Genomic DNA, 15236 nt, shown 5'->3' with positions numbered 1-15236 from the left:
GCCTGAATTGATTCAATTTGGAGTCCAGTCTAACTTGCCTAGACTAAATCAGTTTTGTAACCAGACATCCCAGAAATGCAGGCACATGCCTGCAGTGGCTCAGGCTAAAAGCTGGGGGGCACTAGAGCAGGGCTGAGCTGAGGGGGGTGTGGCCAGGCCACTGTGATGGGAGGGGGGGTCTCTCCCTTGATAACAGAGCATTTATCAGCTCTGTTATCAGCATTTAGTCCCCCATCAGAAAACAAAGCCTCGATCATTACAAGCTCTTCTTAAACAGCTTTTTCCAAGGGAAAATGCATATCAGCCTCTGGCTTCTTTACTATTCATTCCATCCAGGAAGAGCACACACCAACTGCAGATGCTTCCTCAGCCTGACAAAGGGTTTTTAAACCCAAAAGCTTGCTAAGAAAATTTTTTCCAACTACTTAGTTGGTCTAATAAAAGATATCAGATTTACCCAAAGAACCTTGTCTGCCTTTTCTAAAGGAAGGAATGCATGGACATTACCAGCTGAGCTGTTGTTTAGCTCCAAAAAGCCCTAAGCAGACACTGTCCTATCTGCCTTACACAGCATTAGCTAGCATACCACATGCTGTCTATAGTCTGTGTTGTGTAAAAGAGGAGGAAAGGACCTCTGCTTAAGCAGCGAGTGGTGAGAGGGGAGGGAGGGGAGCAGGGGGAAGTCAGCAGACCCTGCTGTGCCTGCAGGTCTCCGTCAGAGCTGCAGCCAGGGAGCAGAGGGGAGAGGCCAGCCGTGCTGTGGAGTAGAGAGCCCCGCTCAGCCCAGAGAGCATGCTGGGATGCTGGGGCAATCTGATTTAACTTAAACCAGCAAAGAGTCTGGGACAGACATTGCATCAACTGGTTTGACCCAAATCAGTACATTCAACCAGGTTTATCTCAAACTGGTTTCAGCCATTTTTAAACTGGTTTATGTGCACTGAACATCTGTTGTGTTACAGGTTTAAACCAGTTTCTTATCACTTAAATCAGTTTGTGTGTAATGTCTGTTCCTAGCCAAAGTGTGAAATGTTCTCTCCCCGGACACACTGAGGGAGGAAGAGGTGTGCTGCCTCTGTACTACCTCCTGTTACCCAGCTTACTCTTATAGTACGAATAAATAGAGGAATTAAGGCAATAAGGCTTCCCTATGGTAAGACTAGTACCACTGTTTTTAAGGTTCCTTGAAATTCCATGAACCAATGTCCCTCATGGAACAAGAATGATAAAAGTAAAGTATAAATAAGGAAAAACTGACAATGATAATCCAGAACCAAGAACACCAGTACTGTATATAAAAGTCTCAGAACAAACTCTCAGGAACATAGTTCTTTGGAGAAGAAATGAAATATAACTCAGCACCAAACACCTCCTACAGGAAGGATTTTCTTAAAAAACTGCAGCAAAAAAATTGTTACCAAGCCGCAGGTCTGAGAAGAAGGGGAAGAATACTAGTGATCATCACACAGCACTCATCCAAAGCACCAAAGTTAATTGGGAGTTTTACATAAGCTTTCCATGGAAATTCTGGCATTAATATAATTGGCAAAGACTGGAAACAGGGGAGGAAGGGACTTATGCAGTTTGGTTTTAATTAGACAAGTCATCATCACTAACTTTGATCTGAATTCTTATAATCCTGTGAACTAAAGAAACCTACAAGAAAGGAGCTGCTTCACTTCACTTTATTTGCCAGAGTAAATGGATTAGAAATTTAGCATATTTTTACCTTCTGGGCTGAGTGGGAACAAGAGGACACTTTTCAGCTATAAGGGTTTTAATATGTGCATGGGTCATATGGGAGTTTAATACACATTTGTAAGTGTGCCTTGGGCGTGAAGTAGGCATATTTTCAGAAATAATTAAAAAAATGCAAATTAAATCTCATACAGCGTCACGCAGAGGAAGAAGTCCAGGATCTCATAGATCTCTTCCTCCTTAATTTTTATGACCTATGATAATGGAAACAGGTAAGTTTGAGAATTTAATCGTGGCTCTTTGAATATTTTCACCACACACATTTAGGGATACATTTATGAGAAGTTAACTTATCCACTGTATCACATAATAAAATCCTCAGAGAATACTTGAGGACTAATTGATTACATCCGTTTTAGGGTAGGAACATAAGTTGCACATAAGCCAATTTAAGTGATCAGAAACTAGTTTAAACCTGTAAGACATTCAGTGCACATAACCCAGTTACAAAACGGCTGAAACTGGTTAAGATAAACCAGGCTGAATTTAGTTTCAGACTTAACTGATTTAGGTCAAAACAGTTTATGAAATTTCTGGTCCAGACTCCTTCCTGGTTCAAGTTAAATCATAGTCCCCCAGCATCCCAGCATGCTTTCCAGCCCTGGGTTGGGCTGTGCTGTCTGCTCCAGAAAGCAGGGTTGGTCCCACCCCTCTGTTTCCTAGCTGGAGCAGTGAGGGCTGGCTGACAGCCAGTTTTGGCCATTTTGAAAGCAGTTTATATGCACCGAACTTCTGTTCTGTTACAGATTTGAGCCAGTTTTTGATCACTTATACTGATTTATGTGTAATTTCTGTCCCTGTACATAAAGATTTACCACAGGGGATATGCTATGAGGCAAAGATGAATTTGCAAAGAACAATGGTTTTGCTTGTGCTTAGGAGCTGAAACTCTTTTCTTTCAGTCAGAATGGAAGACTCATGCAGGGCTCAATAAATCCTCAATATTAAACTACAGAAGGAATTAAGAGGAGAGGAGCACATTTTTAAAATAATAGGATTAGGTACCCATGTTTTCTCTGTGCTATCAAATGAAAAAAAAAAAAAAAAAGGAATTTGAGGTACTCAAGGAAACTAAGACAAAGAAAAAGACACACACTCCACATCCCTCTCCCCAAGATATAGCCAACTTGTGAAATCTTCAAAGGGCTAGACTTGAACCGCTGAGACACTTGTAGCAATGCAAGCTAATATAATGCTATAATGCAAATAAATCTGGCTCCTTGGCATTAGCCAAGCATAAGCTAATTACCTCCAGGCCTCTGGAGGGAATTCTTTTACTCCTCTCATCTTACAGTGAGGCAGACACAGGATGGGACTATTTCGCCACCTTCTTGAGTATCCCTCACAGACTACTGGAGCAAATGAATTTGTGTATTTTGGTCCAATGTCAGTTCCTGATCACATCTACAGAGGTGCATTATTGAAGCCGGCAGAACTATTCTGAGACAGCGTAGAATTTGGCCCACTACCTGTAATGACTGCTGGGTAGCAAAATTGTGCGATTGATTTAAATATTTCCAACTGCCAGATTAAATCCAGAGCAGCAGATCCCAAACTGATCAAATACGTTGTTTTCTCCACTACATCTGGATTAGCCACATCTGTCTCCTCACCACTACTGCAACCATACTGGTTTCATCTGCATTCTCAATTGCCTTTTTGGCTGTGAGCCAGGAATCCTCATCAGTCACCTGCTCCAGACCCATTCATTCTTCACAATATATTTCTTTCTCTATTTGATTTGCCTGTGGCCACCCTTAGTACAAGCCACTGCAAAAATTGACAAATGCTCCTTTTTTAGACAGTAGGGATGAGCTGCTCTTGTCCACATTTGCAACTGCTTTGCAAAAAGTACAATGAACTTCACCTATCACCTGCTGCATCAAATTCGTGTTGAGGCAAAGATTGCTGGAGGGGAACATTTTATCAAGGCTGGAAATTCTCTGGTGAATATGACCTCAATGGCCTGACATATGAATATGTATAATTGATCTGGTGAGACAGCTAACACTTGAAAGGAACAGAAGTGTTTAGAGTCTCCTATAGATGAAAGTCAATGAAGAATGCATGGATGTCCCCTTTACCTCCATGCTTAAATTGATCCTGAAAATTCTAGGATCATTGTAAAATACAGATTACTGCAGTTTAATACAGCTAGACAATTATTCCATTACCCTATAATAATTGATTATAGCAGAAGAATCCAGGAGATATGGAAAAAACCCAGAACCTAACACCATTTGTTAAATCAGTCATGTCTTTTAAAGATGCAAGACAGCATTTATTTCTGCTTTTTTGCCATAGGAATTTCATTTACTATTTGTTCAATACTAGCACAATTGGGCCCTGATTAGTGGTAGGCAAAAGCTCACAATTTTTCTGGTGGTTGACAATTAAAAAAAAAAAATGTACGGGTTTAGAACAAAAACAATTTTAAAATAAGTGTTCATGAATCAAATATTTGGAGAAAAATGTTTCACATTGAAACCGTTCATATAAGCCAAGTCAAACCACTTTATTTTGCCTTTGATCTTTTTAACTATTTAAAAATAAAATGAATGGCAATGTTGACATGAAAACTTGTTTAGAGCACAACAATTGTGCCTTATTGCCAGTGTTTTGGGGAGCCTGATCCTGGGCTCCCCCTGCGCTGGCATGAAGCAGGAATGCACAGCTGGGGTTGCCAGCTGCAGGGATCACTTGCAGCCAGGACTGAGAAACCCCACAACTGACAGAGCTCCCAGTTTCGGCTGTGCCTCATGCCAGCTGTGGGGACTCTCGGTCCTGGCTGCATGAGGTGCACTGCACAACCCTTGGGGATCATGGCAGCTGCAATCCCCAGGGCTCAAGGGTTTCACACTGGGCACAGCGCACGCCTGCAGCTGGGAGCCCTGTCACTTGACACAGGGGAGTCAGTCGCAGGGGAGACCCTGCTACACATGCAAATTAAAACTCAATAGCAGCCACCTATAAAATGAGTACACATTTTTTAAGTCAACTTTATAGCTGGTTGGAGCCATTTATCATGCGATGGCTACTTTGCACATGTAGCTGGTCTCAGGGTAACTGTGCAATCAATCAGTTAATTGTGCAATACCTGTAACATATAGAGGGGGCCCCATGGAACTGGATTCTGCAACAATTACTCACTCCAGCCAATACCTACTCCCCTGCTTATGTGAACACATCAACCCAAGTGTAGCAAAACCAGGCTTGTCACTATATCCAAGAAATATAACAGTTTAAAATAAAAGACAGTAAATCTTTTCTATTAGCCATGTCAATCAATATTAAATTAGATTGAGTAGGTTGCTCCCTCTATGCCATCATGGACACTGGATCAGAGCTTTCAGGGTCCTGCCTCACTTTTAGATACATACACTCAATAGACGTTGCAGCCATCTAATTGAGAGTAGAATTTGACCCATTATCTTTAACTGTGGTACATTATTTTCTTTGTCCTTTGTCATTTCCTAGATGACTGAGAGTGTAGGAGGTAAATTCCTATTGCTTTGATACTCTCCATCTTGGCTCATGTACCATCAAGAGGTGGTACGCTCCCAGCAGAGACACCGCATGAATCTAGTCACACAAGGCACAGGGCAGTAGAAATATGAGCAAAACTAAGCTAAAAATAAATAAGCTTCTTAATAAACACAAGATGCTTACAGAGCAGTTTCAAGGGAAATGGAAATATTCCTCCACAGAGAAGAATCTTTATTTTATATTTGCAAAAAGCCAAAAACCTAATTCCACTGATGTTATATCGTATTTTTTCATACACACCCTCTCCTACCCCAAATAGCTATTCTTCATCTTGCTGAGTGTTAGCCATCCATTAAAAGTAATTATTTGTAGGCCTCTGTATTTTGCTGCTAATGCCTTCATTTCTACTGTACTCGATGACTCTGCTGACAAGCAACGTGGAAAGGATTCTAAATAAAATAAATAATCATTTCCCTTCATTAAGTTACAGAATATGGACTCATTAGGGATGATTTCTCTTTGTACATTCCTATCTTTTCACAACAGAGGAAGCAACATCGCTGTGATGACACTTAAATTGCAGGACTGTCAGGATTCTTGTCACCATTTCAGCTTTGAGGAGCTTGGGGCTTTGCATGAGTATCTTTTTCAGGAAATAAACCACTGTTTATCATAATTATGCATTCAAAACTTCTTTCTAGTATCTAGTGGGAGGGTCAGGATTCATGGTGCAGGATTTTACAAAGGATCATGCCAGTTGTGGCAGAAAATTTGGATCAAGTTAGCAAAATTGGGAACATGTGTAGGTGGGAGACTTCAAATACAGACTGAAAATGAAAAACCCCCCACAAAAAACTGAAAGAATCTTTAAGTAAAAACAAAGCACAGGTCAAGTGTGTCCCTTGTGCAGCTGCATGGATAGATGATGTAATAATCAGCAGGGATCCTGGTTTTCCCTGATTAAAAATAAATAAATCATAAATTCTCTGATAAAAAAAATTGCAAACCTCCCCCCCCCAACAATCCATTACTAAAATGAAATGCCCCCCACCCCCCACAACCCCCCTGGCCTTGCCAGTGCCCCTCCTCCCCCTCACAGCCCTCCCGGCCCTGCTGGTGTCCTTTGCCCCCCACCCACAGCCCCCTGCCCCCCAAGCCATGCCAGAGGGGGCCCTCAGCCACCAGGGCTATGAAGCCAGGGACCCGGGTCTGCAGCCCCTTGCAGGAGGCGGTGGCTGCTGCAACCGAGAGGAGCCCAGCTTCTCCCCTGATGACTGGTGCTTGCCTGCTGTGGACTCGGGCAGGGGGGGCAGCTCCCCACTGCTGTGCACACTCCTGGGGGGGGCATGGAAACCCGTGCCCTCCAGATCTATGCACAGGGCGGGGCATGCTGCAGGCTAAGGCTCCTGCCCTGCTGCCCTACCCTGGGGCCTCCACAGCCCAGCGGGTATGACCCAGTACTGTAGGGCAGAGCGGGGCCTCACAGGAAAGCTACTTGCTGCTACGAGCTCCACACTGCCCTGGCAATGCATCCCCTGTGCATGTGGCAGCAGTGGGGGCGGCCATGCACGGTTGTGCCCCTCATTGCTGCCGTGAGCACAGGGGGATGCACTGCCAGGGCAGTGCTGAGTTTGCAGCAGCAAGCAGCTTTCCTGTGCACCCCCACTGTTCCCTGCAGCGCTGGGTTGCACCCGCTGGGCTGCAGAGGCCCAGGGGAGGGTAGCAGGGTGGGAGCCTGAGCCCAAAGTGTGCCCTGCTCCCATCCCACACGCAGATCTGGGGGCATGGGTCCCCTCTGCCCCCCAGGAGTGTCTGCAGCAGTGGGGAGCCACCCCCTGCCCCCCACGACCCTGTCCCACACCCCACTGGGGCCCTATGGCTGCACACTGCTTCCCTGGGACTCAAGCCCCGTAGCCCCCCTGGCTGGGCAGCAGCCCCAGCCCCAGCCCTGCCCAACTCCCTCCCTCCCTCCCTCTGGGGACCTCGTTCCCCTCCCCCTCTTACCTGCTGGAGCTGTGCCTCCTGCCTCATAGTTCATAGTAGGTAGGGTCGGAAGGGACCTGAGCAGATCATCAAGTCCGACCCCCTGCCATGGCAGGAAAAAGTACTGGGGTCAAACAATCCCGGCTAGGTGATTATCTAGCCTCCTTTTGAAGACCCCCAGGATAGGAGCAATCACCACTTCCCTTGGAAGTTAGTTCCAGATCCTAGCCACCCTGACTGTGAAGTAGAGCTGCCTGAACCTCAGTCAATGTTTGGCTGCTATTCCTAGTTACTCCCGGTAGTGCTCGGGGGAACAGGGAGTCTTCCATTCCTCGCTGGTCCCCCCTGGTAAGTTTATAGATGGCCACCAGGTCCCCTCTCAGCCTTCTCTTGTGGAGGCTGAACAGGTTCGGGTCCCATAGCCTCTTTTTAGGGGCCTGACCTGCTGCCCCCTGATCATGCGAGTGGCCCTCCTCTGGATCCTTTCGATCCTGTCCACATCCCTCCTGAAGTGCGGTGCCCAGAACTGGACACAGTACTCCAACTGCAGCCTGACCAATGTCGCATAGAGGGGGAGGATCACCTGCTTGGACCTGCTTGTGATGCATCTCTGGATACATGACAAGGTGCGGTTAGCCTTCCTGACCATGTCCTTACATTGGCGGCCCACGTTTATCTTGGAATCAATAATAACACCAAGATCCTTTTCTGCCTCTGTGTTGATGAGAAGGGAGTTCCCCAGCCTGTAGGTATGCTGCTGGTTCTTTCTCCCCAGGTGCAGCACCTTGCACTTGTCAGGACTGAGTCCCATCCTATTCCCATCTGCCCCTGTAACCTGTCCAAATCTAGTTATAGCCTGTCCCTCCCTTCTAGCTTGCCCACCTCCCCCCACATCTTAGTGTCATCCGTGAATTTGAACAAGGTGCTTTTCGTCCAAGTTGCTGATGAAGATGTTAAACAGCGTGGGCCCAAGGACCGAGCCCTGAGGGACCCCACTGCCCACGTCCCTCCAGGTCAAAAAAGACCTGTCTACCACCACTCTCTGGGTGTGGCCCTCCAGCCAATTTGTGACCCATCTGACTGTGTAGGCATTGATGCCACAGTTGCTTAATTTTTAAATGAGAATGGGGTAAGAGACAGTGTCGAAGGCCTTCCTAAAGTCCAGGAAGACTACATCCACCATGACACCTGCATCTAAGGATTTTGTGACCTGGTCGTAGAGGGCCACCAGGCTGGTCTGACAGGACTTGCCTCTAATGAACCCATGTTGGCTGCCCCTAAGCATAATCTCCCCTGCTGGCCCCTCGCAGATGGATAATTCTCTCAAAGAGCTTCCCCAGGACCAAGGTAAGACTAACAGGCCTATAGTTACCCAGGTCCTCCTTCCTCCCCTTTTTGCAAATGCGGACCACATTGGCCCTTTTCCAGTCCTCTGGCACCTGGCCAGAGCACCATGAGTGCTCGTAAAGCTGTGCCAGGGGTCCCGCAATGACCTCTGCCAATTCCCTCAGCCCCTGGGGTGGAGATCATCTGGACCTGCTGACTTGAACACGTCCAGCCTCTCCAGAAGTTCCCTAACTAGGTCCTCACTGACTCTAGGCCTGGCTGTGCCCCTCCTGAATCCATCTGGGAGGGCCTCACTGCCCTCCTCCTGCTCCTTCCCAGCCCTTTGCAGGTTGGAACTCTGCCAGCATGCAGAGAACTTGTTGCAAAACTGCAAAATCCACAGGTGTCTCTGCTAAAATGAGAAATCCACGTTTTCCTTCAGTAAACAAATCCTGGAGGCATGTCAAGCAAATTCCAGGATGTCATTCTCCCATTGTACTCGGCCTTGGTGAGGCCGCAGCTGGACTACTGCGTCCAGTTTTGGGCTCCACAATTCAAAAAGGATGTGGAGAAGCTTGAGAGAGTCCAGAGGAGAGCCACGCGCATGATCAGAGGGCAAGGGAATAGGCCTTATGAAGAGAGGCTGAGAGCCATGGGATTATTCAGCCTGGAAAAGCACAGGCTCAGGGGCGATCTGGTGGCCACCTATAAGTTCATCAGGGGTGTTCACCAGGATCTGGGGGAATATCTGTTCACCAGAGCGCCCCAAGGGATGACAAGATTGAACAGTCACAAACTCCTCTGTGACCGATTCAGGCTGGTCATAAGGAAGAACTTCTTTACTGTCCGAGCCCCCAAGGTTTGGAATAGACTGCCGCCGGAGGTGGTTCAAGCACCTACTTTGAATGCCTTCAAGACACATTTGGATGCTTATCTTGCTGGGATCCTATGATCCCTGCTGACCTCCTGCCTCTAGGGCCGGGGGCTGGACTCGATGATCCTTTGGGGTCCCTTCCAGCTCAAATGTCTATGAAGCCAATGAAAGGGGGAAATCCACATTTTACTCTGTTTTTCCGTGGGAAACGGAAAACCCGGATCCCTGATAATCAGGTATGTGATAGAAAATCATCATGGTCAAATTGTAAATAAAATTACAAATCTCATTTTTTCTTTTCATGAAATGACATTCTTCGAAAATATACTAGACATGTAAATTCACATGCAATTAAAGTGGAATGGGTCTGAAAGAGTTGTTTTTTTGCAGTCATTAGTAAAGCACATAGTCCAGGGCAGTATTAGACAGCATACTAGATAAAATATCCTCTCTCTGTGAAACTTTCATGGATATTTCTGGAGCAAGGTCTGAGTACCTATTGAGCGCCAAACTGTGATAGTTACTCAGACTGAAAAGAACTTTGTTTCACCAGTACTTCTATTAAGATCAAGAAACCATTTACTACAAGAAGACTGGAATCCCCACGGTAAGGATTTAGGAGCACACATGTGCAACATGGCAGCTACAGACACTGGCAAGTGGAAGGAAAAGATTAACTCTGACTCTAAGGGTCTAATGCTACAATGCTTTTCTCACACCACTACATGGAAGCTGCTCTAGGGCCCCAGACTACATAGTGTTCATCTCTGGAGTGGGACATGAAAGCAGCAGCAGGACTTCACTCAGTGGCTTGTCACCCATAACACATCAGGAAGCTGCACTTTCAAAACCCCCTGCAAGGTGACCATGAAGAAGAGATATATTCTGCAGTCCCCTCTCTCTCATACATGCACATATATGTTTTTTAAACATATCTATCTATCTATCTATCTATCTATCTATCTATCTATCTATCTAGGTACAGATCCATACTTACCTCTCATATATACACTTAAATACATGATTTCAGAATTATAATTGTGTGTGCATGTGCATACATACATATACTGATACTCACATGAGTAGTCCCATTGTATGTGTATCTAGGTATACAAACATACATAAGAAGGAGAAATACTGCTATGGTAATAGGGTTTTGTCACTGTTTCAGCTTTGAGCATCTTGGGATTTTGCATAAACACTGTATTTACTTGAATCCAAGACAAGGTTTTCCCTCCCTCAGTCAACACAAGGAAAAACAAGCCTTGTCTTGGATCTGTGTATTGGCATCCCGGCACTGCCCCAGGGCAAGGGTGGAGCTGCCACTGCCACTTGGAGACATGGAATCAGCAGCAATGCGGTGAGTGTGGATCAAAGGCCAGGACGAGGGTCAGGGATTGGATGGCAGCATGGGTGGAAAATGGATGGCAATGCAGGTGGGGATTCAGGTGGAGGATCAGGCAGAGGATAGGCAGCAGCATGGGTGAGGGAATAAATGGCTGCATGGGTGGGGGAACTGAGCGGGGATGGGTGGCCCCCTCCCCAACCCACGCTGCTGGCAGATCAAGAAACGTGGGTCAGGAAACAGGGCAGCGGTGCAAGTCAGAAGTTGCTGCAGCAGTGCATGGGGGAAGGGGGTGGACAACAGTGCAAATGGGGGATGGGGTAGGAGATGGGGCAGCAGCAGGAGCAAGGATAGAGGGTTGGGTTGGGTGGGGCAGACAGCAGAAATACATGTTGTGGGGCATGTATGGGGGAGCAAAGTACAGGGGTCAGGCTGCCTACCCCTCTGGTTGGGAACAAATTTCTGATGACCCTCCAATAATAAGATTCTACAAATAGAAAAGTATTATAAATTTATAATTTTCCATTTATATAATCTAATTATTGTGGGGGGGGGGGTCATCTTAAACTTGAAGTCATCTTGGATTCGGGTAAATACAGTACATCTTTTCAGAAAACTGACTACTATCTGTCAGAATTATGCATTCAAAACTTCTCATGAGACAAGAATTTATGGAATAGATACCAGAGATAGAGACTGTATATGTATTAGGCCTGCACGAAGCAGCTAGTATTGAGTTCGGATTTGGCCGATTTGGGGGACAGTGATTTGATTCGGTGATTTGAATCACTGTCCCGATTTAATTCAGTTGAATCTGATTCAGAGATTCAGCTGCTGGCCTATCCCCTGCCTGCTCTCCCAGCTCAGCAACGGCTGCCCTGCCTGTCCCAGCTCCCCCATGGCAGAGACCCCCATGCATCATGGAGCAGTGGGGGGCAGCAGAGATTGCCCCCTGCCTGGCAGCACCCAGTAAGCACTGGGGCTTTTTTTTTTTTTTTTTTTAAAGTACTGAGCTGGTACGGGTGGGGCAGCCATAGGGAGGCTGAGGGAGCAGGTTGGGGGGCTTGGCAGGGGTCCCCCCATGGTCCCTTCCCCCAACACCTCCTCCCCCTGCCCCTAGGACTTACTTGCAGCTCGGAGTCGGCTGCATCTCCCTGCTGCAGCCACCAGGGACTGCCCAAATCAAAGCTCTCCGAATCTCTTCCGAAGATTCAGAGAGCTTTGATTCGATTCGGACCTTTAAATTGGTCCCCTGATTCGATTCAGATTCAGAGATTCAGCCACTGAATCAGGCTGAATCTCCTCCGAATTGAATCACCACCTGAAGCTTCATACAGCCCTAATATGTATGTGTTTGTGTGATATATAGAATATTTAATTATATAGGTGTGTACACACACACACACACACACACACACACACACACACACACACTTACTTACCTTACTAGATTGTGGCCAACAGGTCAGGTGACATTGCTCTGCCTGTTTCTTCCATTTCTCTTGCCTATCCCTTTCCTTCACCCATTTTAAACCTCTCTTTCTTTTCCCCTTGCTCTTCTTCTACTTCTGATATTCCATCTACATCAGTAACTGTATCGCTGGTTTATTTGACAATACTCTGAGGTTTTGAACATGGTAACAGATGCAGCAGTTATCAGACTATAAACCATGGTGAGTGGGGAATGCAGAGTTGGCACAATTTGAAAGACTAGCTTTGACAGGCCAATAAGAAGTTCCCATTCTTAAGTCATAATAAACTATTAACATGTGAGAACCCAGATACTGAGGCAAAGCAATTAATCTGGGCTGAACGTTAGTTTACATTCTGAACCCAAGGAAATATAGGGACTAACATACATTGCAGATTAACGCAGCACTTCTGTTTTTTTATATCAAGCATGTTATGTAACTATTGGCTTATTCTTCAAGAGCCAATATTAAGGTTCATATCTTCTTCAGAAGATAGGTAATGGAGTTAAATCCAGAATAACAATCTCCACTATGAGTAGATTGTTCTATTTAACCTTCATTGAGGCTTCATCATCTCAGCTATGGCCTCTCTTTCAGAAAAGAAACAAAATAGCAACAGAGGCTAAAAATGTTCACTTCAATTCCAGGAGCCACTGACAGCTGTTCAGTTAACCAAACAGCTTTCCCACATGAAGTCCCTTAGTTGCTCCAGAGTGTATAACACACGCTCCTTCAGGGGGACTCCACTGCAACTGTAAGACCTCATTGAATGGTCTGCTACCCATCCACAGCAATGAGGCACGCTTCAAAAATGTCCCCGATTCATCAGCATATGTACAGCTGAGGCATTTCATAATAATCCACCCTACTGAAGGTTCACATTTTTACCCATGAAGGTACCACATGACCCATAGATTTTCCTGCCAGCTACAGAGCTAGTCAGAAGAGTTACTCTTGAGTTAGTTTATCCTTATTAGCCCCCTGGCAAGAACAAAGATAGTCAAGTAGAAGATTTTGATCTAGTAGAAGATTTTGATCTAATACTTTCAGTATATCTTGGCTATGATTACCTAGGAGCCAAGTCAACCTACAGTCCCAGACACCTGAATTATTTATTTATTTAGGAACCTATTTGGAGAACATGCAAAACTCCCGGGTGTTCAGGACAGTGCATCTGTTTCACCCAGACGGTTGGCTGCATTCTTTGCCTGATATTAATACCAGAGACAATTTAGTAACATAACCACTAGCATGAGAAGTCTGGCTTCTGAAAAACAGATGGCACTGGCTCTCTCAGGTTAATTATAGGCTTCAGAAATTGTTCATGTTAGTCAGCAATGTAATACAATTAGCTAAAAGAAAGAAAAGGAGTTCGCAAAATGCTTTACCTGTTTCCCATCCAAAGTATACAGCTTTTTGACCACTCCTGTCTCCAGTTTTATAGCTTCAGTGATATCAGTAAGAACTTGCTCAAATGAGTGCGCAGTCTTCTTATTCAAGAGCACACGAACAGCCTTTCGGGGTTTCACCCCACTACGGATGATGGTCACCAACTTGGGCCGCACAAAATCCTTGTTCTCCTTTGCCTGAGCACTATTGCTGCTGGCCAGAGACTGAGGTGCTTTCTGGTTGGCTGATGTCTTCACATTGACAGACCAATTGGGGTTCACATTCTTGGTATACTCCACCTTCTTGAAAAAGTTGTCAGATGAACAGACGTAACTTTCCCCTTTTGAAAGAAGAAAATGAAGACAGAGGTTATTATACCAATATATGATGATGATACTGGAAAACAGAATGGTTTCACAATCTCTCCCCCAACATTTTCTTTGCATTTTTCATAGAAACAGCATTTTTGACATTTGATTAGGTCTCCTAAGGCTTTGTTACTGAAAGATCATAGTGATAACACCACAACTAAAAGCAAGCATTTCCCCTAAACAAGGGCATATGCACTAGCCACAGCCAATACACAACCCTTAAACTAAATAGAAACTGGAGGGTTAAAACCAACACACCAAAGGCCAGGATTTCAGAGGTTTATCTACCTCAAGAAGCAGATGAGGCATCTAGTGTGATTTGAAAATGCACTGAAAGGATCCAGGTATCTACTTGTGCTTAGTAGCCAGGCTAGGAGGTCACATTCCTGCTCCACAAAGCTTTGAATTAAAACCCAGCTGTTCAAAATTAGTTTCAGCCTTTTTTTGTGTGTTTTGCAGTCATATCTATGGAATCCTGTCTGCCTGCCTGGGCTTTCACATTATGCATCACATCACCGTTTCAGCTGCCATGGAAACATGTGAGCATATACAGCTGTATAGATTTATTTTTTGAGGGAATCTGAAGGACCCTAGAGATTTATTACTGAGGGGATAGACTGTAAAATAGTCTCCTCGGGGAAGTGATAGGAGCTCAACCATCTGAGTCAGTTCAGGCTGACAAAGCACGACAAAGCAGTGTGTTAAAAGAAAATTTTGCAGTGGTTGGGCTGAAGGATAAAACGAGCTCATAAATTTTTCTCCCTCTATAGTTGTTATGATTTTTTATAGAAATTAAAAGCCTATGCAGGAGTCTGGAAAGTTTAATGAATTTTTAAGATGATCTTGCAGCCCTTATAGGACATTTCTTCTCTGTCTCTATTTCTAACCTAGCCTAACATTTTGGTTTGATTTATTTCAGGTGAGAGACCATGGTGGGGAACTTGTTGCATATTCTTGCATGTTTTCTACTGGGGACTCAGATGCAATTCATCCTGACATCCACCTTCTATAAAAATGCTCCTGGCCTAACCCTCCACTGCTGGGGACTGCAGATCAGTATTTAATCCTTGTGCATACACGCATGTCAAATCAGAAATCTCCACTCACTTTCACCAGGGTAGCTTGTTTGCACATTGGTTCTGTTTCCTTTACACAGCTGTCATGACTGCTGTGTAAGCCAAAGTACATCAGAAGAAGAATCAAGCCCTTGGTGTCCTCATGACTGCATAGAA

The 15236-nt window shown here is 45.2% G+C and overlaps 1 protein-coding gene across 2 annotated transcripts in view; it reads right to left on the bottom strand.

The window, feature by feature from the left end:
- Positions 1–15236, bottom strand: part of DCX (doublecortin) — a 127736-nt gene that overhangs the window by 91603 nt on the left and 20897 nt on the right. For both annotated transcript variants that reach the window (XM_006262561.3, XM_006262562.4), the window contains exon 3: positions 13633–13973. In XM_006262561.3, the coding sequence (XP_006262623.1) occupies positions 13633–13973 (341 nt within the window). The remainder of the gene's footprint in view (positions 1–13632; positions 13974–15236) is intronic.

Source organism: Alligator mississippiensis, chromosome 8, assembly GCF_030867095.1.
Source record: "Alligator mississippiensis isolate rAllMis1 chromosome 8, rAllMis1, whole genome shotgun sequence".
NCBI lineage: Eukaryota > Metazoa > Chordata > Crocodylia > Alligatoridae > Alligator > Alligator mississippiensis.
Note: the sequence above shows the minus strand (reverse complement) of the source record. Positions and strands in the feature narration are given on the sequence as shown.